The sequence below is a fragment of the Polypterus senegalus genome, chromosome 12 (assembly GCF_016835505.1).
Source record: "Polypterus senegalus isolate Bchr_013 chromosome 12, ASM1683550v1, whole genome shotgun sequence".
NCBI classification, from domain to species: Eukaryota; Metazoa; Chordata; class Cladistia; order Polypteriformes; family Polypteridae; genus Polypterus; species Polypterus senegalus.
Window position 1 is genome coordinate 692,806 of NC_053165.1, and position 26,817 is coordinate 719,622.

The following is a 26,817-nucleotide window of genomic DNA, read 5'->3' on the forward strand; positions in this document are numbered from 1 at the left end:
CACTTAGTTTGGAATGCAAGTGGGGGAAGGTACTGCTGAATGCCTGTATCCCTGTTAAATGTGGGTTCTTAATAAGCCAGTTGTGCCACTAAACCCTAGGAGAATGGTCAATGCTCACTTCGTCCTACAACTCTAAGGACTGTATATCATTTGATGTAACCTTCAGTTTCTATGAAACTTTAAGAATCATATGGTTACTTCTGGAGCTGAATGTGGTGCTCAGATTTTATCCATTGAAAATTTTGTGGTACCTTTTTGCATAAAATTTACAGTTCATAGCAACTTATTTAAAAATCCACTAACCCTTCATCATCAACTAACTTTTTTTGTAATAAATATTTGGGGAAGATATTTATTTTAGTTATATTCATGTTGCCACCTGAGAAAAATGCTGGAAAGCTTAGTTCTTTCTCATTTTCTTGTGTAGTTAGAAGATTAAGTTATACGTATAATCACAGCCTTTTTTATACAGGAGTAATTTGGCGAGTTTGCATAATATTTACTCTGAGAATCTGTGCAATTAGCAGTGATGTTTGTCTATTTAGCATTTTCAGATCTATCATACTGTCCTTTTGCTTAAGATGTCCAGAATCAAAAGCAGAGATGCAACATTGATAAACTTGTACTCCTAGACATCATAAGCTAAAAGGAAAAAAACGGAGTAATTAAAGTAAAACAAAACTCATCCGATTTCACATGAAGACCAAGTAATCCTATTCACTTTTTTCAGTTTACGTGACTCCTAATGTTTTCTTTACTAAGATGACCGAAATAGTATTGAGTGTTGATTGATTCTCATTGAATGCATAATGGCATATTCAAATCAGTTACATTATTTGATACATTAGGTTTAATTTAACAAAAGGCTGTGAAAAGGAAAAAAAAAAAGTTAAAAACAATGAAACAGCATTAAACGTTAATTAAATATGTAGTCTTTTTTCAGGACATATGTATATAAACTTGTATTATGTTTCATTAATGTTAGTTTCATTTTAAAACACTGCACTTTATACTTGCGGTTTGTGACATTATCTATAAACAATTGTCTGAATGGATAAAGATGTTTTTTAAAGTTAAAAAAAAATAATATTAAATATTATTAAACAGTTATCACAAAAGTATCAAAACAAAGCAATTGACCAGTTCCCTAAAAAAAAAAAAAATTGTTTTCTTGTGAAAAATTCCTTTAAGGAATAGACATCTCTTTTTATTTCCAGAGACAGAGATATAAGTTTGCTTCAGATCAAACTTTTCACCTGTTTCAAGCTCCCATTAGATTTATTAGTTGTGACACATTTCAGCTAATTTATTTCATGTTAACACCCACTCCCCTTACAATCATGGACAGCATGTGAAAGACTAATGAGAACCAGTGGGAATTAAAACCATGAAGTTCTTTGGCAGTTTGTAGCATTTACCAGAATGTACATTTTTTGATTATACCCCAAAAAGCAAAAAATATGCTTACAAATGTCTCCTAAAAAGTCTTCTTTATTTTAAAATATGGCCTTATATGCAAGAAATAGACAATATATTGTCACAATTTCATCATACGTTTATTAAAATTTATAATAATTGTTCAAGATTTTAAGTTAATTTTGAAAATTGTATAAATAAAAAACATTCCAAATAAAATACACACAAATACAAATCTCAACCATGCCTTATTTGAATTTGTTTGTCCCTAGCCACAAAGAAAGAGTTCATGTATTGTTATTGATATATTATATGTTTATGTATTAACCCCATTATTTAATAATAGGTGCAGTACAGCCACAGGACACAACATTTATGTTAGTTTTCATTTCCGTACTTATGAATTTGGAATCTGGTAGGACTAAAGTTAGGCAGAACTTATTGTAGAAAAAGGGTTTCAACTAAGGAGCATTTATAGAGCTTATATGAAGTACTGGATGAAAAAAAAGTTAGAAGACTTTAACAGAAAGGTTAAATTAAAGGAAAGAAAAATTTTGCCACAATGAAGAAAGTACACAGATGGAAGGCTAACATTTACAGTATAATATGAAAAATGACAGCAGGGAATTGGGGTAACAGATGTGATAATTATTCAACAAAGAAAAGAAACTCCACAAAGATAAAGTTTTGAGGACCATCCCAGTATATTGTCCTGCAGACAAAAGGATGCCAAAGTGATCAAAAGTACTGTACTTGTAATTCAATATCAGTTGACAAAATGTATATGACAAGATGACGTTTTTATAGAGGATGCATTATGGGAAAAGGAACTGGTTGGCAGGAAGTGACAACATCATTGTGGAGGAACCGGAAGTGATGTCCATGGGTGACAGGCGGAAGTGATAAAAAATGGAGTTGCCGGAAGTGACGTTATGGTGGCCATTTTGAAACCCGGAAATAGAGGCTATTATCTTTCTTTGGTTTTCCTGTTAGGAGAAAAGTTTCAGGTAAGTACCATGTGACAATCCTTCATCTCTCGATATTTCATTCACGTTTGGGCTTTCTGACTGCCTACTAATTGTATGTGTGTGACACAGAATAGAACCTGGAAAAATCCACTCTTGTACTGTACAAAGTCATTTTGTTGCATGAAAGTTGTGGTTGGTATGAAAATGAAACATTTAGGCAAATCCTAAAGTTAGACTTTTCGTAGGTTATTCTAAGTTATAGAAATGCCTATAACTATATAAAGCTAGTCAATTTGGTACTACTGCGTAAAAATTACATTAATATGTTATCAATAAAATATATAAACCACCACTCTGGGTTGTTTTTGCAAGTGAAATGAATAAAGCTTTGAAATTGTGAATGCTTATAAATATCTAAAAAGTGGAGAGACTACAGGCCCAGACAGCTCTCTAGTGGAATTTTATATATAAAAAAAACCCACTTTTGTCATATTTGGTCTATTAATGTTTTTTGTGTTCATCAAAATCAGATTGAGTAGAAAAGTGCCTTCCAAAAACACTATGCGAGGTGATGGGTTCTGCTACTTCTAAGAAAAATAAAATCCTTTTACAATGTGCATCCTTCAGACCAGTTTCCCCTGTTAAACACCAATCTGAAAATTCTGGCCAAAGCACACTAAAAAGAGAATAGAAAAATGTTTAATTCTATTATATACAAAATCATCTGAATTTGTCAAAGGCTGACAACTTCCATCAAATCTTCAATGTACAGTACACTCAGCATAATATATACCTTAAAAGCAACACAGGGCCTTGAAGTTTTGCCATTTCTCAAGCAGTGTTGAATGCAGTTAATTAATTCATCACATTATGCAGAACTGGGTTTAGGCCAAATACATCTGCATGGATTAAACTCCGGCCAAGGTTTTAGTTCTAATAAGTAATATAAATTCTGATTTTACTGTTTTAGAAGATGAAAAAATAAATGGTTGTTGCTATTGCCATTGAACCACCAGCCATCTACTTTATTACACAATCAGATATTCAGGGAATTGTACAGGGGACTTTAATAAAAAGTTAAAAGTATGGTGCTTTAAGTTAATGATCAGCATTTGTCACTTCCATTTTTGTTCAGTCTATTATTAGCACTGCATTAGATTGTCAATATCATTTTTATTTAGCTGTCGGCCAGCATTTGGCATACCTAGACATCATAATCATGAAGTACTGTAATTTTGCAAGGCACATAACAATAATGCAGTTTATGGTTTTATTTACTGTATTTTCTGCTATTTTAACTACCATCATTTTCTCAGGTGAACTGCCATTTTGTGTATCTGGACCTCCCTCCAATTGCGAGTACTGCCATTCTTTTTTTACACTTTAAGCGCTGGTCTGCAGAAATGTAAAATCCTCCTTTGATTGGTGGGTAAAGCCTCGAACATAGAGAAGAAACCATATTTTAATCTGTGTTTATTACCATGCATTGTCCTATGTTATACATTTATTGCCTAGTTATAGGCCTCTTCTCTTTGAATTCAGGTTTCCATTAAGAGTACAAGGCAATGCCTAAAGAAGCTTGTTTTGCTTTTGCTTAACTTTTATTTGTCTCCTCAGATTCTTTCCGTGTAGCCTTTGCCTTGAAATAGTATTTGCCTTTTCTATACAGTAGGCAGTGTTTTCGAGCAGCCTAACTGTGCGGTAGAAACAAGGAAGCTGCTTCATTGCCTGCCTTTGACTCACAGTCCAAATCTTAGGCAGCTGATTCAGTAGTCTGTGCTTTAAGTATAAATGATATATCTTGAAATAATTGTAAGCTATTTTGATTCTCTATAATAATTTGTAATAATGCCTTTTATGTATTTATTATTTTTTACAAAAATAAACCCTATGATATCAGTGGTGGCCTGTCACCTGACCTTGGACTTAATGCATGAACACTGTGAACCCAGAAAACTACCAAGTTGACTTGACATGTATGAGCTGATAATTCCTACTATATAAATGGAATGGTTACTCTCAAGATTCCCCAATTTATTTGAGAAAAAGAATTCCTTAATTTTCAGCTTCTCGTCTCAAGATTCCACAGGTGAATGAATATAAAAGAGAGCCTCCTAATTCAGTAATAACATTGGGTGGATCTTCAATTATCGTTCTTCATTCACTGTACTTGGAGTTATAATCGGCCTCAGGTCTGTTACTCATGAAATAAGCTGTGATGCTTTAGAAAGTGAATTACTCACTGTGCATGTTGAGCAAAGCTTTATTCGCTCACCTTTGCAGACATTTTCACAATGTTTATTTGTAATTTTTTACAGGTCAATAAAATTACGATTTTGAAATCATGGCAACTTTTCTTCTCAGTGTGCTGCCAATACACCCAGAATATTATTTGATGAATATGTAAAACCTCTTATTATCTTATGTCATTTACTCTAAGAAATAAATGATTTTGTTCACTAAAGCCTTACAAAATGAAAATGTTTAGTACATTTAGTCTATAAAGCAGTTTCTTGTAATTTGTTTAATATTAAAGCCTACAAGGCAATGAAGTACAAGAAATTCAATATCAAAACTCAGTGCCTGCTCTTTCATGGTTGAATTATTTTACTCTTCAAAACTGTCTATATAGCTAATTTATGAACAGAGTTTGTTATTGCTTTTGGGAAAGAGGAACTACAATATTTTGTCAAAACGTGGCATATTGCCATTTCCTTGTCTCTATACAACACTAATATGGCATCAGGCAGAACTCGTTCATGCATTCATGCAGTTTTTTTATGTCTTATGCACCTGAGGCAAATCAAGCTTTGCACAGATAAAATAGTTGAGATTTCTGTAAAAGTGTTGCATTTTTATCTGTTTATGCTTTTCCCAGTTACACCTCAAACTGTTCTTGTAGCCTAGTCAACTAAGTCCCAGTTTACGAGTCAGTGGAAACCTGCATTATTCAGCAGATATTTTATCCTTGCTACTAAATACTGAATATAAGGGTAACTATCAGCATCGTAACATGACCATCCTTCAGTCATTCACTGGCTTAAAAATGATTGCTTGACCACAGTAATGAGGCCGACTTGTTTGTTTTCAGTCTACTGAATAGATATTCCCAGTGCTTATCAGTCACATACAAGTGGGCCTGTTGGCATCATGAAGTCTATATTTCATTGAATCTCTAAAGCGACATGAAGTCAATGGCAGCACACTCTGCGTGGCACTAACTCAAACATTACATATTTTACATTCCAACCAGTTTCACAATCAGTGTATCATTCGTACTTTAATTTGATCTCATTGCTTATTTATCTGGCCTATAGATATTTCCAAGGTATCCATTAATAATGGCATTCTTTGCCATAGCTCTAAATGCTTATGTTTCTTTTTAATAGAGTTATTTTATAGAGTTTGCAGGCATGGGTGCAAACAACATTGAATACAACATGAATTACTTAAGGTGCCATTTTCACTTGTCTGACCATTAAAAAATGTGTATTACAAATGAGCAGGCAGATGAATATACAGTGGTGTGAAAAACTATTTGCCCCCTTCCTGATTTCTTATTCTTTTGCATGTCTGTCACACAAAATGTTTCTGATCATCAAACACATTTAACCATTAGTCAAATATAACACAAGTAAACACAAAATGCAGTTTTTAAATGATGGTTTTTATTATTTAGGGAGAAAAAAAATCCAAACCTACATGGCCCTGTGTGAAAAAGTAATTGCCCCCTGATCCTAATAACTGGTTGGACCACCCTTAGCAGCAATAACTGCAATCAAGCGTTTGCGATAACTTGCAATGAGTCTTTTACAGCGCTCTGGAGGAATTTTGGCCCACTCATCTTTGCAGAATTGTTGTAATTCAGCTTTATTTGACGGTTTTCTAGCATGAACCGCCTTTTGAAGGTCATGCCATAGCATCTCAATTGGATTCAGGTCAGGACTTTGACTAGGTCACTCCAAAGTCTTCATTTTGTTTTTCTTCAGCCATTCAGAGGTGGATTTGCTGGTGTGTTTAGGGTCATTGTCCTGTTGCAGCACCCAAGATCGCTTCAGCTTGAGTTGACGAACAGATGGCAGTCAGTTTTGCCAACACTTGGACAGAATCAAGGAAGTAAACTTTGTTGAAAAGAATGAATTACAAGCAAAGCAGCAATGAAAGCTTAAAAGAATACTCCACCCAACATTTCTTTAAAAATGTTACCTAACCCATGTAGTTAGTAGAGGTGTCCAAGAACAATTTTTAATCATCTGTTTCCTTGGAGAGATGAATGTTTGAATATTCAAACTCAATGGGGTCGATAAGTGTCCAGTGCTGAACAATGGCAAACGATGTGAAAAACAACCATGGAAAAAAGAAAATAATAACTCCTGTCACATGATCCACATCTGTTTCTATGGTCAAAACATGTAAAATGTGTGCGTTATTTGCTAAAATATTATTCAAAGTTACTTCTTGAAAGCTCTGCACTAATATCAACAGAAAAGGTGTCATTCCCACAGTGTCGCATGTTTGAATTAAAACCAGGATTCGTCAAGCAGATCATCAGACCCATGTGGACAAGGAGAGCACATGCAAACATCACGCAGGAACGACCCAGGATGTGAATCCTGGTCTCCTTACTGCAAGGCAGCAGTGCTACCAATAATGTAAATTTCTGGTAAAATTGTATATTGCATTACTGTATTTTCATCATTGTAACAGAAATTTCCATTGACATCTCGGCACTAAATGATAATGCATTTAAGTGGGTGCATATTGCAGCAGTGAAAGTTCTAGATAGTGATACACAGAAATGCTGTTGTAATTAAACCAACTCAGCTTTCCAGTAAACCTAGCCAAGATACTGGCTAAATGAACAAACCATTTGGGTGTCCTGTCAGTGAAAACTTTTCCAATTTTCAAGAAATCTGTGCCATAAAGATACCGTGTAAGCCACAATCTTTCCCACAACCTGCCTTATTGATTATACGTTATTGACCTGAACTTTGTCTAACATAGAACCCGTGGCTTTGTGTTTTTCCTTTCTTTCTGTATGTGGGGAACTGGGATGAAGTAGTAGTTCATATAAAAGTCAAGTAATATCCTGTGGTGGAAACTACTGTATACCCTGCTCCAAGATCCAGTTTATGTAGTGATGCCTCTCCTATTCTCTTCAATGTCATTAAGTTAATGGCGTAGTAATACATTAAGTATTATGTGAAAGAACAGCACAAGATGCTGTTATCAAGGCAAGGGCACAAATGTCATTTTTATTATTTTTATAATGAAAACTCCAAAATGACCTTTTATGAGTAACTGTGGATGTATGTGACCAGTAAACCTTACACAGTACTGATTCCTCCATTTTCTCACCGCAGGAGTCATGGAATGGGATAAGTGGGTTAAGAGAGTTGGATAGGGGCAATGAAACTTTCTGTAATCATATCTCACATTAAAAATGCACCAAAAATAAAGATTTGCAGAATTTGATTTTGGAAGCAAAGCTTTATTTGTTCGATCAAGAGTAAAAACTTCATTCCAAAGCAGCAGTATTGCAATAAGAATAACATCCGGAATAGCGCCCACCCCAGTGTCAAATCCCATGTAGTATCATTAGTGCAATGTTAATGTCTGCTCACCATACTCTCTAAGAAAGCAGTGGAAGAAAAGATAGAACATGGATAGCACTTGCAGCAGGGCAAGTCTCTGGCAAGAAATGATTTAACCAGTGCTGCAAATGGGTGCCAATCTTCAATGGTATTGTGATGCTTTTCAGATCTATGATGCAAACAGAACTAAATGAATCAAATTCTAAAATTAGGAGAGCCAGTTGCCTGAAGTAATTCACTTAGGAGACCTCAATCAAGAATAGAGGCAGTGATAACTGAGGATAGAGACCGGATTATTCCAGAAGAATTGACGATGGAAGCAAACATCAAAGACAAGAACATATGCTTGAGTGTGAGGCAACGTGGGAACTGTAACAGATAATAATGAAGAGCGACAGTGTTAGATGGAAGAACAGAACAATACTGTATGCATGAATATGTCAGAATACCATGGAAGTGGAGATAGCAGAAATGGTGTAGTTTATAAATGCTTAGGTCAAGTCTGAACATTTAAACTGAATCAATTCATTATAAGAGTTTGTGGTAGAATTTCTAATGTTTTTCAAAATGGTGGAGTCCTTGCAGTAAGAGACCGGCCATGGGACCTTTGATCAATTAAAGAAAGAGGTTTACATAGCTGGTCAGACCAGAGACGTATTGTCTATCAGGAGAGAAGAAACTTACGAGAGTGAACAGCGGATGAAAGGGTAAGGATGACGTTAGTGGAACTTCACAGGCAAAACACAAAAAGTAAAAAAATCAGGACCAAATACCAAAGTGAGATTAGACATTTTGAAACAATTCAAAGGCAGAATCATTAAAGGGCCTGCCAAGAGATACCAATTTTGATGTAGTTTTTTTACTCAAATTCACCCACTTTTTAATATTTTCTGATTAACGTTTTTTGGTATTTTTTAAATAATGCACAAGAAAGTTTACTTTCAAAAAATAAAGCTTAAATATAAAGTCAGCATATGACCTTGATCAGATTGTTGTGTTTTATTTGTCACATATGTAGATTCAAATTTCTTTAGGATTTACAATTTTTCCCATGAAGAGCAGCTGGTCAGTTGTTTTTTGAAGAATCATCAGGATATAAGGCCTGTTCACTTTTATGACGGGTGGTTTTCGCAGTGGCATTATTTCAGAAAAACTTCCTGCAGATGCCTCTGTCCCAACTTCATCAACAGTAAGTACGGCTTTATGACTAAACTGTAGAAAAAAACAATAAAAAGGGCACATTATATTTTGTCACTAGCAGAATTTCCTTACATTTGAAACATTTTCCACATTTAGTTTATAGCAATTGTAAAAAAAGGAGATTAGTAGTCACTTAATTATGAAAAGTAAATTTATAGAGAACAGACACATGCTGGCATTGTAATATTTTTTGTAATGAAAGTTTCATGATTACTACGTTTATACAGCCATCTATATTTAAAAGATTGAATATCTAGAGTATAAAAAATTGTACCATTACTGTGCCACCCCATGGCTTCGCTACTAAAGAACAATCATACTGTATACAAGTACATTGAAACATTTATAAATGTTACATAGAACAGTCCTTCTGGAAGCGAATACTTGAGAAGAATGAGGAAGAAAACATAATGTGAAGTTAAAACAAAGAAGAAACGTGATAAAGATAACTAATGTCTGCTTTTTATATCCACTAAGAATTCCATTCTGAAACAGAGTAGTTTGCCCTAATTCTTCTCATTAGAGGTTAGGAGCACACACTGATACAGCACAGTGCTGCACCCACCATATGACGAACCACCTCAGGACCTCAAATTAGGACCCGAGAGCAGTCGTGCAATGGGTGACACCTCAGCACCTCACTGGTTTGAATGGAATGGAACAGAGTGAGGTTTTCTACAGTGGCTGGAGTGCCAATCCAGTCACCAAACCCGGAGTATTCCCTAAACGTTGGAGGACATACTTGCAGGGACAGAGACAGGTTCTCACTAATCGAATATATCAAACATTTTGAAAAGACCAAAGGGAAAACTATAGAAGGTACCAAATTCTAAGTCATATATGTTAAATTAGCATCAGCATTTCCCACAGTCTTCACATTTTAAGTATCTGTAAACAAAAATAAACATTTTTGCCATTAGTTAAATAGAAATGTTCTCATTGTAAACTTTTAAGTTTGATAAATGATTAATGTGATCAGTGACTTTGCGGTGCAAAGTTTGAATGATAGCAAGATCTGATGAACCTTTTGAGTTCTGTACGATGTTATGGGTGACCGAGGACTATACCAACATCCGGGCACTTTCTTACATTGAGTAATTTAAAGTTACTACTCAATTAAACTTCAAAGGCTTGTGGAGAAAATGGAGTACTGGTGAAAAATCCATAGAGTCCAATTGAGACTCCACACAAACAAAGACCAGACTGGCATTCAGCTCAGTCTCTTAGAACTTGAGAGCCATTACACTAATCGAGTGCATTCCCACTTGTTTTATGAAATGTCCTATTTGTAATTTGTAACGCAAGACCAAAGTGCATTAGAATCCTTCAGTCCTGAACATTTTTCCTACAATTCAAATGTTATATTTAGTAAAGTAAACCTATGATGATTACATGTAGGGACAAAATGTGGTACAAACTTACTTCATGTTTTTTTATGCAGAATGTAGAGAAAAATGTTTTTGATATGCAGTAATTGAAGCCAGTGGTTACTGTTTCCAGTGCTGTACAATAGCAAACAATGTGAAAAAGATTCATGGAAAAAAAAATAGAACTCTGCGCCTTGCATTGCATAATGCATAACGTTTATCCAGTCATATGCTCAAATAATCAGCGCACATCATAAACAGAAGTGTATTCCCATAGCATTGCACTTTTAAATTGAAGACACCATTGGATTTTATTATATCATAAACGTTTTTTCTCTGCACACTGAATGAAAACATAAGATTATAGTTTTTTCCTTGGGCATCAATACAAACTGCAAGGGAAATACAAAACATTAAAAAATATCTTTAGGTGGAGCTTTCCACTCGTAGAACTGCTGCCTCACATCTTAGGTCACACATATGGTGCATTTTTGGCCCCAGTATCCAGTCCAGCCTAGTTGGCAGATGCTTCAGTAGCCCTCAGGGACCCATAAAAGACCATGGCACCATTATAGTCTACTCCTACTCAAATCTAGTTCAGTTTCTCCATTCCCATTATTTTCAGTGCATTTCTCTGAATTTGGTGAAATTCCCAAACCTTCCTATGATTTTGCCAAACTTAGTGGGTTTCTCTCATCACTTTTGACCAGCATATCACAAGCTCATAATATGTTACTCTCCACACTACTGATGCCTTGTAAGTGTTAAGTCCAAAGGAAGCCTTTGTTAAGGTCTGATAACATAGCAGTATGTGATTAATGGATGCATTATGGGTAATGAGTAAAACAACAAAGTATTACCACACCTAATCTAAAATGGGGGACTGCAGTAACCACTTCATTACAGCACCAGAAACTGGCATCTGAATTGGTTTTAACCAAATCCTCCTGCCTTTGTGTCCCTCCACGTGTTGAACTTGACCCCTGTGCTTGGGCCTTTGGAACTCAAAATGCACTAAATGAAGCAACAGATTAGTAGGATTTTTGATGCTGTCCTATCAAAAAATGTTATCAGCAATGGTGAAGTGTGGTAAAACAAATACAGGGGGTGTTAATGGACTAATTGTATTAGTAATTTTAATTCATATTAGTACAAACCATTGGTTTAGCCTGAGCTGGTTTAATGAGATGATTGAGTTGCAGAATGGTAATCGGCAGGCACCAGCTGGGCAGTAAGCAGAATAAAGGACAAGCAGGTTAGCATTAGAAAAAGGTTGGTTTTTTTAAGGGTTGTCATCTTTGGAAGAAAGTGATTGCTGCGTCAAAAGGCTGGGGAGCAAAAGGATGGAAAGGGCAGCTGCAGATTGGCTCACCATTTAAACAGAGAGCCAGACTGAGTGCTGAGTGCAGGTTCCATGGAATAGCCATATGCTTGTTTGCTGAGCAGTGGAGCAGGCGAGAAAGAGACGGACCACCAGAGCAGGGAAAAGGCAGGAGGCTCAAGACACAGTGGCATTTGTTGAAGGGAGAGGCATCCTAGGAGCTGCAGATAGTTTTTATTGGTGTAGTTTAGGTCTGCGTGGGACACCAGAGATGTGGCAGGTTGCATCATGGGAGCAAGAGAGGGTCAAGGCGCCTTTGAGTTGTGGCAACCAGCCCTGTTGTAATGCGACAGTGAAGTCTCCCAGAGTTTTGACAGGTACTGAAAGAGAGCCAGAGCAGCATGAAAAGATCATAACTCTTCTCTGTTGTGATTAATTACTAATTATTGGAGTTATTTGTTTGCATATATACACCCCAGGACTGTGGTTGTAATGCCACAAGTTTTATGGTTGGATTTACATACTGAACTATTTATTAACTTTTGAACTCTTGCACTTTTTTTGCATTTTTAATTCTTTGTGTTAAATAAATTTCCTTTTTTTCTGATATTAAAGTCTCTGTGTGTCTGCTCACTAGCCCTGCTCTGTCTTCAGTTCATGACTATTGTTGTCCTGGATAAAGGAAGATGCCATGGCTGTGGGTCTGGGGTATTGCATGAAGCATGGCTGTACCATTACTCATAGTAACTGTCGACAAAACTATGTGATGTCGAAAAGTAAAATTAAAAAATAACATCAAATCTACTTTAGAGTGTGGTTTTCAAGATAATCTGCAATTTGATTTGCCTTACCTGCGACACCTTCAATTTAGTCTTATCAGTAATTCGGGAAAGGTTAGCGTCACCTTCAAACAAATCAGTGATGCCCATGTTCTTCAATGCGTCTTTGAGTGAGTAGGAGGTTGAAACAGAAAATTTGGGAACGTGCAGATGGATATTGCTATAAGAAAAGAAAACATTTTTTGTTGCTGAATATTTCACATAGTACCTTGTATAAAGTAAATTGTTATGAAACGCATAATAAACTGTAATTCAGCAGAATGAAAAAAAGATAAAACTTGTAGCCACTGTTTTTTCTTTTGTCTAATCCTGTGCCAGGTGACTGCCAGTGTGTGCCTCTTGTCTTCACAGCTGAGTTCTTACATATTGATTTTTTTTTTTGCCACAAAACACCAGTGGACTTAAACTCTATTTTCCAGTTTATCAGCCATTTTCTGGGTCTACCCAGGTTGGCCATATTTTGGGAGTATTGGATCATAAAATGTTATGCCCAGATTCCCCTTGTGACATGAATGTCCTTCAGCCATTGTTTATGGCACACAAGAGTAATAGTAACTTATTCTAACCCCAGGTATAAGAAATCCTAAGGACAAGGTCTGGTAAACCAATGGTAATAAACATAACTTTGAAATTGGTTTTAACTGATTCTGTTTTATGGTAGTCATCACAATCTGTGATCTGTCTGGCTTTGTAGAACATAATGTCGCAGTGTGATACTCCTTATCTGTGCCACACTAATACGCCATATCAGATTGATCAGCACCTCAGTGGATTCAGTGAAATTCTGAATCACTTCCTTAGGGCCGTGGGAATTTCCCCTCCGGTGTCAATAAAGTAGTAGCTATCTGTTTATTATCTTTACGCAAGTGATGTTACAAAATTTGACTCTTTACAAACACACACATTTCACAAATGTAGCCTACCTTGTGTGATCAGATATTTTAGGTAAAGAGCACTGGCTACCTTTAGAGCTTAGTGATTCACTTAAATATACTTGTATCCAGTCGCGGAACGAGGAGATTCCTGTCTTGGCTTTACCATTTCACATAAAGTAGCATGCTGTTATAACATATTCCTGTTGTAAGAATAACTCGTTCCTTTCAAACCAGAGAACTGACAACCGTTTTTCATGCAGTACATGAATCTGAATAAATTAAATTACGTTTTCTCCATTCCTTGGATCCATACTCCTATTTTATCTCTATTCAAGAGCTGCTCCACTTCTTTAAATTTTTCTGGTTTTGGTAAAACAATCATCATTGTAGAGTTTCCTTTGTATGGAAGGAGTACTGCAGTGAGGTTCTCATCTTCATACACATCATATTTGCCATTTCGGGTCATCATCTTAACTTGTATCACAGTATGATTGTCCACATAGAAGCTTTCCTTGTGAGTAAGCTTTGGATTGAAAGGCTTCTCCCACTTGCCTGTAGAAGAAGAAGAAGAAGAAATTACTAAATTGTGAAAAAGAAGCTCATTAATGCTGCCTGAAAATTTGCTGTGGCTCATTATAATTAAAGTCTACACTTTAAATGTAGTTTTATCCTCAAAGCCTTTGAGCTAACTGGAGTGGAAGACAACTGTCTAAACAGCGACAGTAACAAAAGCAATTCGCAAATCTTTTGACTTGTGTCTGCTGCCTGCTTAGGCACATTTCTTTCAACACATTGTTAAATTATGGAAATGCGTTTCACAACCACTGACAGTATTATGTCTGCCTGTGAATCTTGCAGTGACAAATTCATCTGTGGCCATTTCTGTAATAAGTCTATCCTCTTCTGTTTCACAGGGCCGTTCTTTCTGAAAACCTCTTTGGACAAAGTGATGAGAATCTCTGAGAATTATTAGTGATAGGCACAGAAGTAGGATGTATGTACATTTGTTTTACTCACCAGTTAATGCCAGCAAATAATATTAGGACTAATAATATGCTCAGTCAAGGTGTAAAACACCAAATGAATTATTATGGTGGCTTTCAACCAATAAAAAGCACATGCAGACCTAAAACCTGCTCCTCTGCCTATTTTGGGTTTTGCAGCAGAAGCTTATTTATTCCAACTAATTCCTTAATTGGTGCCAGTTTCTTATATTTAATTGAACTAATTAACTAATTTTACATCTTGCTTTTCTAGCTGAATATGTTGCATTATAAATATAGAAAACCTTAAGAACCAAACCTGACTTTCAGTTTTATTACTGGGCAGTAAATATACAAGCTATAAAAACTTGGACATGGACACAAATAGATGAACATACACGGCTTGGTTCACAATAGAAATAAAATCCTGCAGTACTTGTTTATATTCCTTGCCTTGTACCCCAATAAATGCAAGTTATCGCCAATATACTAACAGCCCAACTGTACTTCACTCAATGAGAATATGGACCCAATGTAGGAAGTATTTTAAGATGGAGAAGCTTTTATTTGTGGCACCTCTGCTTGAGAACCACCTTTTTCAACCCTCACAAACATATGCAGTTTTTCATGTCTGGAAGACATCTGGGATCAAATCACTTAGAGATCTGTACATAGACAACATCTTTGCATCCTACAAACAATTACACTCCAACTTTAACTTTTCAGCAGCATATTTATTTCACTACCTTCACATTAGAGACTTTGTTAAACAAAACCTGCCCAATTTCCCTCAGAAAAGTAGTGGAAGGCAGCCATGCACAGAATTCATTCGAGCTCCATATGCGCAAAGCATACAATTATTCAACTTCAAATCTTATATCGTGCACATCTGTCTCGTTTAAAATTGCCCAAAATGTTTCCACGCCAAGATCCAACCTGCGAACGTTGCAATCGAGCTCCAGCCTCACTGGATCACATGTGTTGTGCCTGAACCAAATTAACATCATTCTGGACCAAAATCTTGAAATGCCTCTCAGACAGCCTTGGTGTCCCAATCCCTCCTAATCCACTAACAGCTGTGTTTGGTGGGCTTACAGAGGGGCTTAGAGTGGAGAAGGACAAACAAACTGTCATTGCCTTTACTTCACTATTGGCACGTAGACTAATAACGCTCAACTGGAAGAATCCTAACTCACCTCTGTTAAGTCAGTGAGTAATTGATGTTTTATATCATCTAAAATTGGAAAAAAGCAAATTCTCACTTAGAGGATCTGTGCAGAACTTTTTCAAAACCTGGCAGGATCTCATCAATAACATTTTTGATTAAGCATTTAAACTGAGGAAGCGGATTCTCCCCCCTCTTTTTTATTCTATTTATTTTTATTCATTTATTTATTTACATATTCTTACTATTGTTAAAGTTTTGCTTTGCTGGCCTGGCTGTCTTTCTCATGGGTGGAGGCTGATTCGTTTTGAACCTAGCTTTGTTAAACTTGACTTGCTTTTATGGAGTGTTGTTTGATTCTAGTAAAATGAATAAAATGTTAACAAAAAAAACAAGAACACCTTAAGAACAATGTTTAGTCTTCTATCATAGTTTCGAGGACACGTCACAATTCAGGGTGCAACAACAGCAACTAACGCTGCTGTGTTTTAGTATTTAGATACAAATATTTGTAATTTCAACCAGTGGTGTTGGGCTGATCTACGGTGCTATGCCTCAGATCTTTTCTTCCCTGTATTATTACAACCTGCTCAAAACCTCTTCTCCACTCTCCCAGTCCTTCTTTTATATCTAGACACCCATAAAGGGGCTAAAGACCCTGATAGAATCAACACTTAGAAACGCCCCTGATATCAACAGTTTACTGTGTATACGATAGTTCAAATTCCACCCTCAAAAAGCCATTTAGTTTAACTTGGCAAAAACAGATGATAAGATTCAATACCCTCTAAAGTAGCAAATCATTAGAAGTCACACACAGACCCCACAAGGCGATTTGGTTGGGGTTGCAGCCTCCAGACCCACAGAGCCCTTCCATCAGACACAAAAATATGAATTTAATTTTGAAAATAGAAAAAAGGGTGCATTTTCAGGCTAATCAAAGCAGTGAGAAAATGGTGTGCAGCATCATGGACATTATAGTCAACAAACAGGTGGTTGCCGTAATGCTTGAAAATTGTGTAAATTAGCTAGTAGACAACTAAGAGCTAACTGTACTGTACCTAAAGCAAGCATCTGATAAAACAAGCCACTTCCAGCTGTACCAAAGATAACATCTGTGCTTTAATCATCAGTGGAAGATGGAATTTCTAAAATGTTATCCGTGTCCTCAATGGAGTCGATTATTGAATGTTAGGTGAATCGAGCATTGCTTTGAGCTTAACAGCAAAGACTTCTTCTACTCGTCCTTCCTGTCCAGCTCTTCCCATTGCAGACAACCACAAATGTATTAATAAAAATATACCAAGCGACCTGCCAGGCCCAGACAGAAATAACAATCTGCAGTATTTGAACACAAATAAGTAAATCATAACATTGGTGTCTCAAAAGTTCCAATATTATTATATTAACAGCACAGTAGTTTTCCCCTGACAAATTGGCCATACACAGCACAGATTCAATTCATTTGGTTACTAAAAAACATTTGTTTGGATATTTTCTGACTTCTGTGGAGATACAGGCAAGGTTGAAATATGACAGAACTGTGTTTTCATAGGGACTGATGAAAGAAAAGTGTTAATTCCAGAAAATGGTTTCTCAGTATCCCATTAGTACAGACCTGACTTTGCTCTGCTTAAGAGTTTTTTTTATGTTTTCACTGCAGTTATTTTTTATGATTAAGAGTTATGATCCAGTTAGAAGTTTTCAGATTAGATCAATTTAATTGATGGAGTTACTGTGTTATTTCTTCTGTGAACACCACCGTGGTAGTTGGCAACATCTGCACCATTCTTAACCATCAGAACCTAACGACTGAGTGCAAAGCAGAGCACACAAGCTTACGTGTGATTTTTGAAACCAACAAAGTCTATATTCACACGGCAGCACAATTTTAATGTTAAACTCATACAGTATGAGATGCAGATTTGATGTTTTTATAGTAGTGCGAGCCTGCGGTGAGCTGGCACCCTGCCGCCGGGGTTTGTTTCCTGCCTTGCACCCTGTGTTGGCTGGGATTGGCTCCAGCAGACCCCCGTTACCCTGTAGCTGAGATATAGCGGGTTGGATAATGGATGGATGGATGGATAGAAGTGCGAGCGGTAAACATTTAAATGGAACCAAAATGCTTCTGAATGGATTTACACTAATCTCGTAACAACTGTTTTACTCCCAATCTGTCTCTATGGGCCCTCACCGGTCTTCTGTCCAGTCGTTTGGGTTACTTGTTTCTATATGCAGAATTTAGGCAGTGATAAATGTGCTCAAAACAACAGCTATGATATTTCATTTTCTGGTTCCCTTCCTTCCTTATGAATTTGCAGATGCTCAGCACTTTAAAAGTGTTAAGTAGCACACTAGCCAGCATCTGTCTACAGGGTATTTGTCTGAAAAAATTGGTTTACTCGCTTTGCATATATCAGACACATTCCAGATAATCATCTGTACTAATATTGGAATGATATCAATCAAACAATGTATGTGAGTACAGTTAAAATAAGATATGAGGGGAACATTTAGCTGCAGTATGAACACAGCCTTAAAAGTCTTACGCTTCCACAGCTTTTTAATGTCAACAACAGCTTCCAAAACAAAAGTTATATTTGCGGAAATGCTAGATACGTGATCACTAATTGGGTGGTAAATGCTTTTTTTCAGGGTCCCACTTCTGCTATTGTGGAGAGGCCCACACGTTCTGTGCTGTATCTGTATTAGAAGTATTGCCTTAGCAATCCCAGCTTCTCTAGAAAAGGGAGAAGGATGGTGTGAAAGGTTGGCCCTCAATCTTAATTTATTAATTTGAGAAAATGTGCCTGCTTAACTTCACCTCTAGTTAAATTACAAGGCAAGATCAGTTTAAAACATTTTATGGTCTTGAGTATTATATCACTTTATCCATAAACATCCTATCAACTCGTCACATTTTTGTTGGCCTCTGTTATTGGATTACGGGTAAAATATAACATGTCTGCCTAATCCTATTTGGGCCCTGTGGTCCACATCCTACTGACCACAGCAGTGAATGCAGGACAGCGGGTCTTGGCACTATTGCACACACACACACATCCATTAGAGTAAATGAACACAAATGTCTTAATCAAATGGCATGCAACATAAAACAAATATAGGTGAAAATTTCACAAAATAAATATTTTAAGGAAGTGTATTTACCCTTGAAATAAATGTAATTCACCAGAATCATTAAGCTGCTAGGATCTAATTTGTTAACCAGGTTTTCAATATTGCCATGTGTCTTCTGTGATATGTAATCATTGATTACGTTTTTTGCTTTCTCTGTTTCCGAAAAGTCAATCAAAAAACCCTCTGATTCAAAATAGTGCTTGATATCCTCTAGAAACTGGTCATTTGGTTTGAATCCTTCTTTTAGGAAGATGGCACTGCCAGTATCCAGCTGGAGTTCCTTCTCATCTTTTTGGAATTTGTCAAACAATTTCATAAAGGCAGAGTTGACCACTGTTTCATTAACTACTGTCTTGTTAAAGCCCAATGCTTTAAAAAGCTGATCGTGAGTTTCTGCAGCAGCACCCAGGGCCACCATAGATAGGGCCCTGGAGACGCTAAGTGGTGAAAAGAAAAGGTTCTTGCCATGCATGTCCTCCATGGAGCTTAATGCATGATATAAGCCCAAGCCAAAGTCGGCATTTGCTACAGCCAATGAACATATGTGACAATTCTGCGGAGTATCCCTATCTTCATGGTGAAGGCTGTCATCAGTTCTGATTCCACTGCAGAGCAGGATCACGATTAAACTCATATGAACAAAGGTTTTCATTGTGTACCTGTCAAACAAAAAACAGATTACAATGTATAATGATGTCATTTCCAAGAAATATACATACTATGTATTTATCAGATTAAATGAATTATGTGTATATTTCTTCAGCTGTCTTCAGCTCCCAGAGGACATATTGTTAAATGTCTTTTTGGAAACTCCTAGAGAATATCAATATAGGCACAAAGTGCAGATTAGCAGACTTTAGCACACAATTCCTGAAGAGCATTGTTGTGATTGGCAGATATTCTTTTACCACTGAAGCCATTTAATCCATTTTTAACAACTTAAATAAGAAATACAATCCATAAAGTTTGAATATTTGATGTGTAGCAAGCTTGTTATATACTCAAGTGACCAAGCGTAGCTCATGAAACTTCTCGAGAGGAACATATAATAAGAAAAAACCAGTTGACGAATTATTTGTGGTAAGTGGAAATTAAATAACAAAGCCGCATACTGTACTCTGTTTAATAGAAGTCTGATGTACAGTATGATTTTATTAATGAGCTCAGAAACATAAGGAGGTTGTGACAAAAGATCTGTGTGACTTTGGCAGGCTTGCCGTCTTTATTGGCTTCCCAGCAGCTAGGGCGGAAACTACTCATTTGAATGATGGAATGCCAGTTCATACTGTTGGTCACTCATCGCTGATGCCATCCAAGGCTGGTGCAACTTTCACCACCATTTCAATATATCAGCCACCTCACTCTACTTTATCTCAGATAGCTGCTACATTACATATTCTCGTTAGGTGAAAACCAGCCCTGGGTGTCACAATAGTCCATCTCAGAGAACACATTTGTACACACACCCACTCATCAAAAATTTGACTTGAATTAACTAAAAGTGCAACAAATTTGGTGAAGGGGAAATGATTAAGAAGACAGACTCAGTTATGAGGTGTACTGTCGACTTACTGGAGATAGTAGCAGAGGAGAGAGTGAAGACATAACCGATGGCCATTATGAACAATACTGCACATCCTCACTGTGACACACTAACACTGAGGACTTTCAGCCAATGAATCATTCAGCAGAAGTGTGTCAAGAAACGCGACCGGGGCTCCTTTATACCAACAGCATTACTCTTTTACAATGCCTCACCGTGACTTGATTGCTCTTTTTATTGTTAGCCAACTCAGAGGTTTTCCGTCTTTTTAGTAATTCTGGTGTATGTTTGAGAAAGGGTGTTGTTTTATGAATTAATTCATTTATTTATTCACTGAGTTTCTGTAAAAAGTTACATTTCCCCAGTGGACTTATACAGTACTATCTATCTATCTCTCAATCTACACTGGTGGATCCTGGAAATCTCAAGTAGCACAAGAAGGACATTCCAACTTTGAATAGATGGCGATCAAGAAGGAAATCCAAATTAGTTTCTTGGATTTACAAAGTAGTAATGCTTACCACCATCCCACTGTATTAGCTTTGTATTTCTAGACTTACTAGAAGTGGTTGCAATAGTCTTTTTTTCAGTTTTGCTAAGAAATATTTAAAATTTCTAAAACAGTATAATACAGTGACCTGAATTTTTGTCTCTATTCGTTTTTAAGTTATATTTAAATGACATCAGTCACTAGTAATAAAGACTTAGAGCAAATACATAAAAGAAAAAAGTTGAAGCAAAAAATAATAGGTCTGACCCAACAAATATTATACTTAAAATGTCGTCTCTGTTATTTAAATTATGGAATTGAAATTCAAAATGATGACAATATCTTCAAAAAAAAAAGATCCTGAGAACACAATCAGCGCCTTCCTTTTTGGTTTGCTGTGTTCATTAAGTTTAAGAGCCAAAAACTTTCTTTCTTTCTGTTAATCTTTCCTGTTTCAGCCCAGTCACACACTTGGTTTAATACATACATATCTAGCAGAGAACAGTAAGTCCTTTTTTTGCCATAACGCATACTTTTTCTCAATCAAGTGACATATTAAAAGTTGACACCTAACTCAGAAAATGGTACAATCTTTTGTTATAGATCTTTATATGTTCTTTGTTCTTGACATCTTTTAAATGACTACTTGACAGTTACTTGGCTCAGAGAAATCTGACAATAAGTAACCAAAGGCTGAATTTGGTAAAAATATAAGTAATAAATATAAATATAATATTATGTGGCTAGATATATTTCACAAAAATAAGTTATTGTCATAAAATGTGCCATTTATAGATTGAATTGTCCTCCGATTTAGAGGTTCTATTTTACATTTAACGCTGCAGTCCTTTATCTTTCTCAGTTAGGATGGATGGATTTCAATCCAAATAAACGCCTAATTCCTTAAGTTGAAGGTGATGATGATGATGTGTGTTATAATTGTTCACTTGTTTGGACTGAAGTAATTTCTACATTACCTTTAGCATCTGCAGCTAGCAACTACTGTCAGTAAGGAATATTGTAAATTATGAATTCTTGTTGCAGTGATCTTAAAATTATTGATGGATATTAAGATGTAACCTAAAACCCACCTTGCATGTGTGTACTGTGCCCTGTCTCACTGTGCCATGTTAATGATAGTTCATGCAACCAAAGACCTGGATGGCCTGTTCCTACATAACTGGCAGTCATACTTTTAAGCGTTCCAGATATTTTTTCTGTCATGATAGTTAGTGAATACTAACTAGTAGTAAAGATTTCACTCATTAAGTACAGAACCAAGATACTAAGGAGTTTCCCATTTGGTGAAAATGAATTTCTGAGCAATTGCTTTCCTGCCATAAAAGAAACTTTCTTAAGGTCTCAGTTCTTGCTTCTTTTCTGAGTCTGCCCTTTTCCAATATGCCTGAATAAACTTTATTATGCAAATTTTGCTGTTCTTTTTTTAAAATCCTTTCCTTCCTTTTTTATTATGAGAGGAACATTATCAAGTATCAATAGGTTGAATTAAAATGTCCTCAGCAGCAAAACGTTCATCACAAATGGCTGCTGCTCCATGGTTCTTTCTCCTCAGCTATTAACCACTGGATCTTATGCAGAAAGTGATTAAACAGAAACAAACACATATCACTTATTTAGGTTCTTGATTATTAAAAGATTTTTGAAGTAACCTTGCTCTTAACACTGTATTAAAAATCTAACCTGGTTTAAAAAGTACTGAAGTTTTTTTATTTAATAATAAATTATGAATTTGGCAACAAAGTGAATGGGACCCCATTGCTTATGCTTTAAAAAATGCTGTTTGACAGGTCAGTGTGAAGAGATGCCAATAGGAAAGAACATAAAGTAATAACGGAAAATAGTAACAGTCTGAGCTGTCCTACTCAGTGCCAAGATCTGGGGATATTGGACTGTATTTCATTTTTTTCTGGCTATATTTGCTGTCCTCTAATGAAAACTTGCCCTGCAAACCATGCATGGTAGCATCAGTGCCATGCATGTGCCAAGGTGAGATTTAGGGAGAACCATTTTGTGTATAACGAGTTGATAGCACAGCATCCTTTTTTCATATCTTTGCTAAATACATGGAGGGAGACATTGCCAGCAGTTTAATGCTGTGATTCACAGATCCAGTCTCCTTGGTTCTCTGTGTCTGCGTGTTTTGTTTTTTTTTTAATGTTCCAGTTTTCTTCCTACGTACTAAATACTTGCATGTTCCATGTTAACTGCCAATTCTAAATTGACCCTGTATGAGTGTGTGTGCGTGTGTGTGTGATTTCTCCCAGGGTTGTGCTTGATGCTTCTAGAATGTACTGTGACTTTGAACTGGATTAAGCAGGTTTGAGAACATTATGATGGAGGAACAACTTCAAAGACCATGATACCTGTTTTTGTTTTAGGAAGCTGGTGTGTGAACCTTCAGTAAGAAAAGTAAAATAAGGAGCACTCATTTATCTCACGGGATATGAAATGAAATCTGTTTTTATGGTATGTTTTTCCATCCTTGGAGTAAATATACTGTAGTAATATATACTAGCACATTTGACAGCTCAATCTTCTTTGGTTCATTTAATTTTATTGTGTGCTCAATTTTTTGTTCATCTCTCCGGGTTTTGCTACCAGTGAGAGGCGACCGTCTTAAGCAGAAACAGTGTTTATCTTTGCGTGGGGCATAGTGAATGTCATCATATACACTTAAATCAACGTTTTAAGTTCTTTATTACATGTAGGACCTTTTAAGGTAAAACAGGTGTAAAGATTGTTTTACTATTAATCTTTTTAAGTACTAGTGTATCAAGTACACTCATCGTTGCAATACAATACAGTAATTGCAGTTCTATACTATACACAATGCATGCATATTTACTGGATTACTTGTTTAAATCATAGCTTTTGAGTCCAGTTGAAGGGATTTCCTATTTGTTACCTTTTATTAAGGTTATATATGCCAAAGTAAGATTTACCTATCCGTATGAAAATAATATTAAATGGCCATGCATTCATTTTCAAAATCTGTTTTATCCAATAGAGTTGTAGGAGGCTGGAGTGTACCCTGGAAGCACCATGCATAAGCTCGAACAAATGGTGGACAAGGTGTCTATTATGGGACACCCTACACACACACACACACACACACACAAGGCCAATTTGGAGTGGCCAGTTAAAATACCAAGCATGTCTTTGGAATGGAGCAGGAAAACTGGGTCTACCTAAAAGAAAACCCATGAAGACATGAGGAGGACATGCAGCCTCCACAGTGGTAAGGAGCTGCTCACAATTTGACTTTTGAAGCAACCGTGCACAGTATTGGGCCACTATGTAGCTTAATATAAAGGAATACATTTATTTGTGCAGCATATATGACAAAGAATTTTTAATAAACGTCATGCAAATTTAGTAGATGTCATGAAAAAATAATACTTTAAATTTTATAAACAGTTATTAACTTGCTGATCTCACATTAGGTTAAAATATTCAAAAATAACTGCAGAATAACTGAGTGTAATTTAGGCATACTTAACAGCTTGCTAAAGTACCCGTTTGCTATTAAATGTTTAATTAAACTGGTACTGATAGTCATTGTATATTGCAAAATAAAATGACATCTCTATCCACAAACATTTTTTTCTTCTTCTTATGTATGTTAAATAAGCTTATCTTTGTACTCTACCTGACAAGAGCGACTGCTTAACTTTAGCCTTTTCCCTCATCAATAATTAAGTAAATGCAGAAAAAATATGCACTTCAATTGGCTCTATTTCAAAGACAGCTACCCAGTAATTATTATGCTGCAAATTTGGTGGTTTATACCGTCGCTCATTCTAATGAGTTGCTGGAGTCCAATGTAACAAGCTCTAGTTTTGATTCTTTGTAAAAAATAAATGAAAACAATGTTTGTGAGGGTCCGTTGTGTGACGCTTGCCAAGCAGCAAGGATTACGCCACTAAGCCAGCTGCTGCGTTTAAGCTACGCTCTTGTAATTATCAGAATTTCATTCTGGGCAGAGCTTGACTGAAACATTATTTGCAATTTTTCTGACATGGCTTTGTTTTCTGTGTTGAAAGGAGGATTAAAAACCGGTGTGGCAGCAAGGCTCAACAATACTATTCCTTATTCATAATATAATGTAATATTAGCAACTGGCATAGCATGTTTCATTTTAATGTAATTCTTATTTCTCCAAACTGCAGCTGTAACCCTTCTTCATTATCACACAATAAGGTGAAAACTCTTTATATATAATGCTAAAACACACTTACCCCCTTTTCATTCTCTGCTACAGAAATTGTTGTCAAGTGTGTGATGCTAAACTATCTTTCTTTTTTTTCCCCACCAATTTATACTCAGATTAAGCGGAAGAGAGCGCCTCCTAAACATTAACTAAGACTGTGGCAAGCAACACTGGATATAGTTACAAAATAACTTTGACTTCTGGTTTTGTTTGCTTACCCAAAGCACAAAGGTGAAGTGTGTTCTGCTATAACACACTAATGCATTAGTCACAGGATTTGTTTAAAAAAATAAATAAAAATCATGATTCACTGGACTCTTTATGGAGAAGCAAAGAGATCATGCAAAGACACGTGGGTGTAGGGTTTCAAAAACACTAACGCAATATGCCACTTGGTACGTCACAAAACAAATTATGATAGCTTCAAAGCTAAGCCTCCTGCGTTCAGGCAGAAGTGCCAAAGAGAAGCGGCTTTAATAAATATCAACATGACAGTGACATTAAAATAAAATTGTCACACTGGTTTTGTTCTGCTAATAAATAACTCCACATTACTAACTAATAATGTCATTTTTACTTTCCTTAAAAGAGTTTGTGTGTCTCTTTACCCATTTAATTAAATTTACTTGCCTTTTATATTTGTTTTTTGTTAAAATGTGCTTCATGTCAAGTAAGGAAAGTGAAACTTGACAAAACTAATTATAAATTATTCAAGTCAATTAGAAAACTATCAATCCTCTGATATTCAGTAATTGTTTAAAATTCCAGGGTCACAAATAGACCTGGGTAAAAATATCAATTTTTCCAGTTAATCGATATTTTTCGTTTAATCGTGTGGATTTCTATCCTGCTGAATTATTATATGTAGATGTTTTGGCTATCTTTGTTTTTGGTGTCCGATCCAACAGATGCTTTATTGCCTTGCATAGAACGAGAAGGGTCCGGCTACAGGTAGCACTGCATAAAATGGTGTGTCCTCCTCAACACTGAGTAGCGACAGACACTTAAATTAGATGTGAGGACTTCCTACGGATTCAAACGGTGCGTCGGTAAAGAACATCCGGATATTTAAGTTGTGCAACTTAGAAGTAAAGGATTATTGTAACATAACAAATTTGAAAAATCATTTCTCCTGACATCATTCAAATGAGTAAAGGCTATACAATCTACACTAGAGATGGGGGTAGCTCCAAGCTTCCATTTAATTCACCTCATGCCCAAAAAATAACAGAACCTACAGCAGTTGTTATCTATAAAGATATGAGACCCTACACTGTTGTTGAAAACGAGGGCTTTCGACAAAAGATAACAGTTTTGGAACTTTGGTATGCTATGCCAAACAGAAAGCAAACAGAAAGCAGTGAAGTTGTTATACCCAGGCTTTATGAAGATCTTAAGCAAAGCATCGCCATGTCCCTCAGGTCAGTGGAGAGAGTAGCACTAACTTGTGACAGCTGAACATCCAGGAAAGCAGATTCCTATGTGGTAGTCAATGTCACTACATTAAAAAACGACATGGCATTGGTGGAGGATATGTTGCAGACAAGCACGCTGCATGCCCGTCATACTGGGAGCAACCTTCCTGCTTATATGTAGAGCTGCTGAGATGGCTGACTAGCTGTTTTTCCAAAAACCTTTCTCCCATTTCCAATGCATTTTTCCATGGCATGGCCATATCAATCACAAG

The 26,817-nt window shown here is 36.2% G+C and overlaps 1 protein-coding gene across 1 annotated transcript; it reads right to left on the bottom strand.

Annotated features, from left to right (window-relative positions):
• Positions 1-8,885: 8,885 nt before the first annotated feature.
• LOC120540521 (alpha-1-antitrypsin homolog) lies at positions 8,886-25,287 on the bottom strand. Its single transcript, XM_039771361.1, has 5 exons — positions 25,159-25,287; positions 18,897-19,525; positions 13,868-14,132; positions 12,718-12,865; positions 8,886-9,190 (listed from the first exon to the last, which is right to left on the bottom strand). Exons 1-5 carry the CDS (start codon positions 25,167-25,169, stop codon positions 8,999-9,001), a joined length of 1,245 nt encoding a protein of 414 aa, XP_039627295.1. The 5' UTR covers positions 25,170-25,287; the 3' UTR covers positions 8,886-8,998.
• Between the last annotated feature and the right edge of the window lie 1,530 nt (positions 25,288-26,817).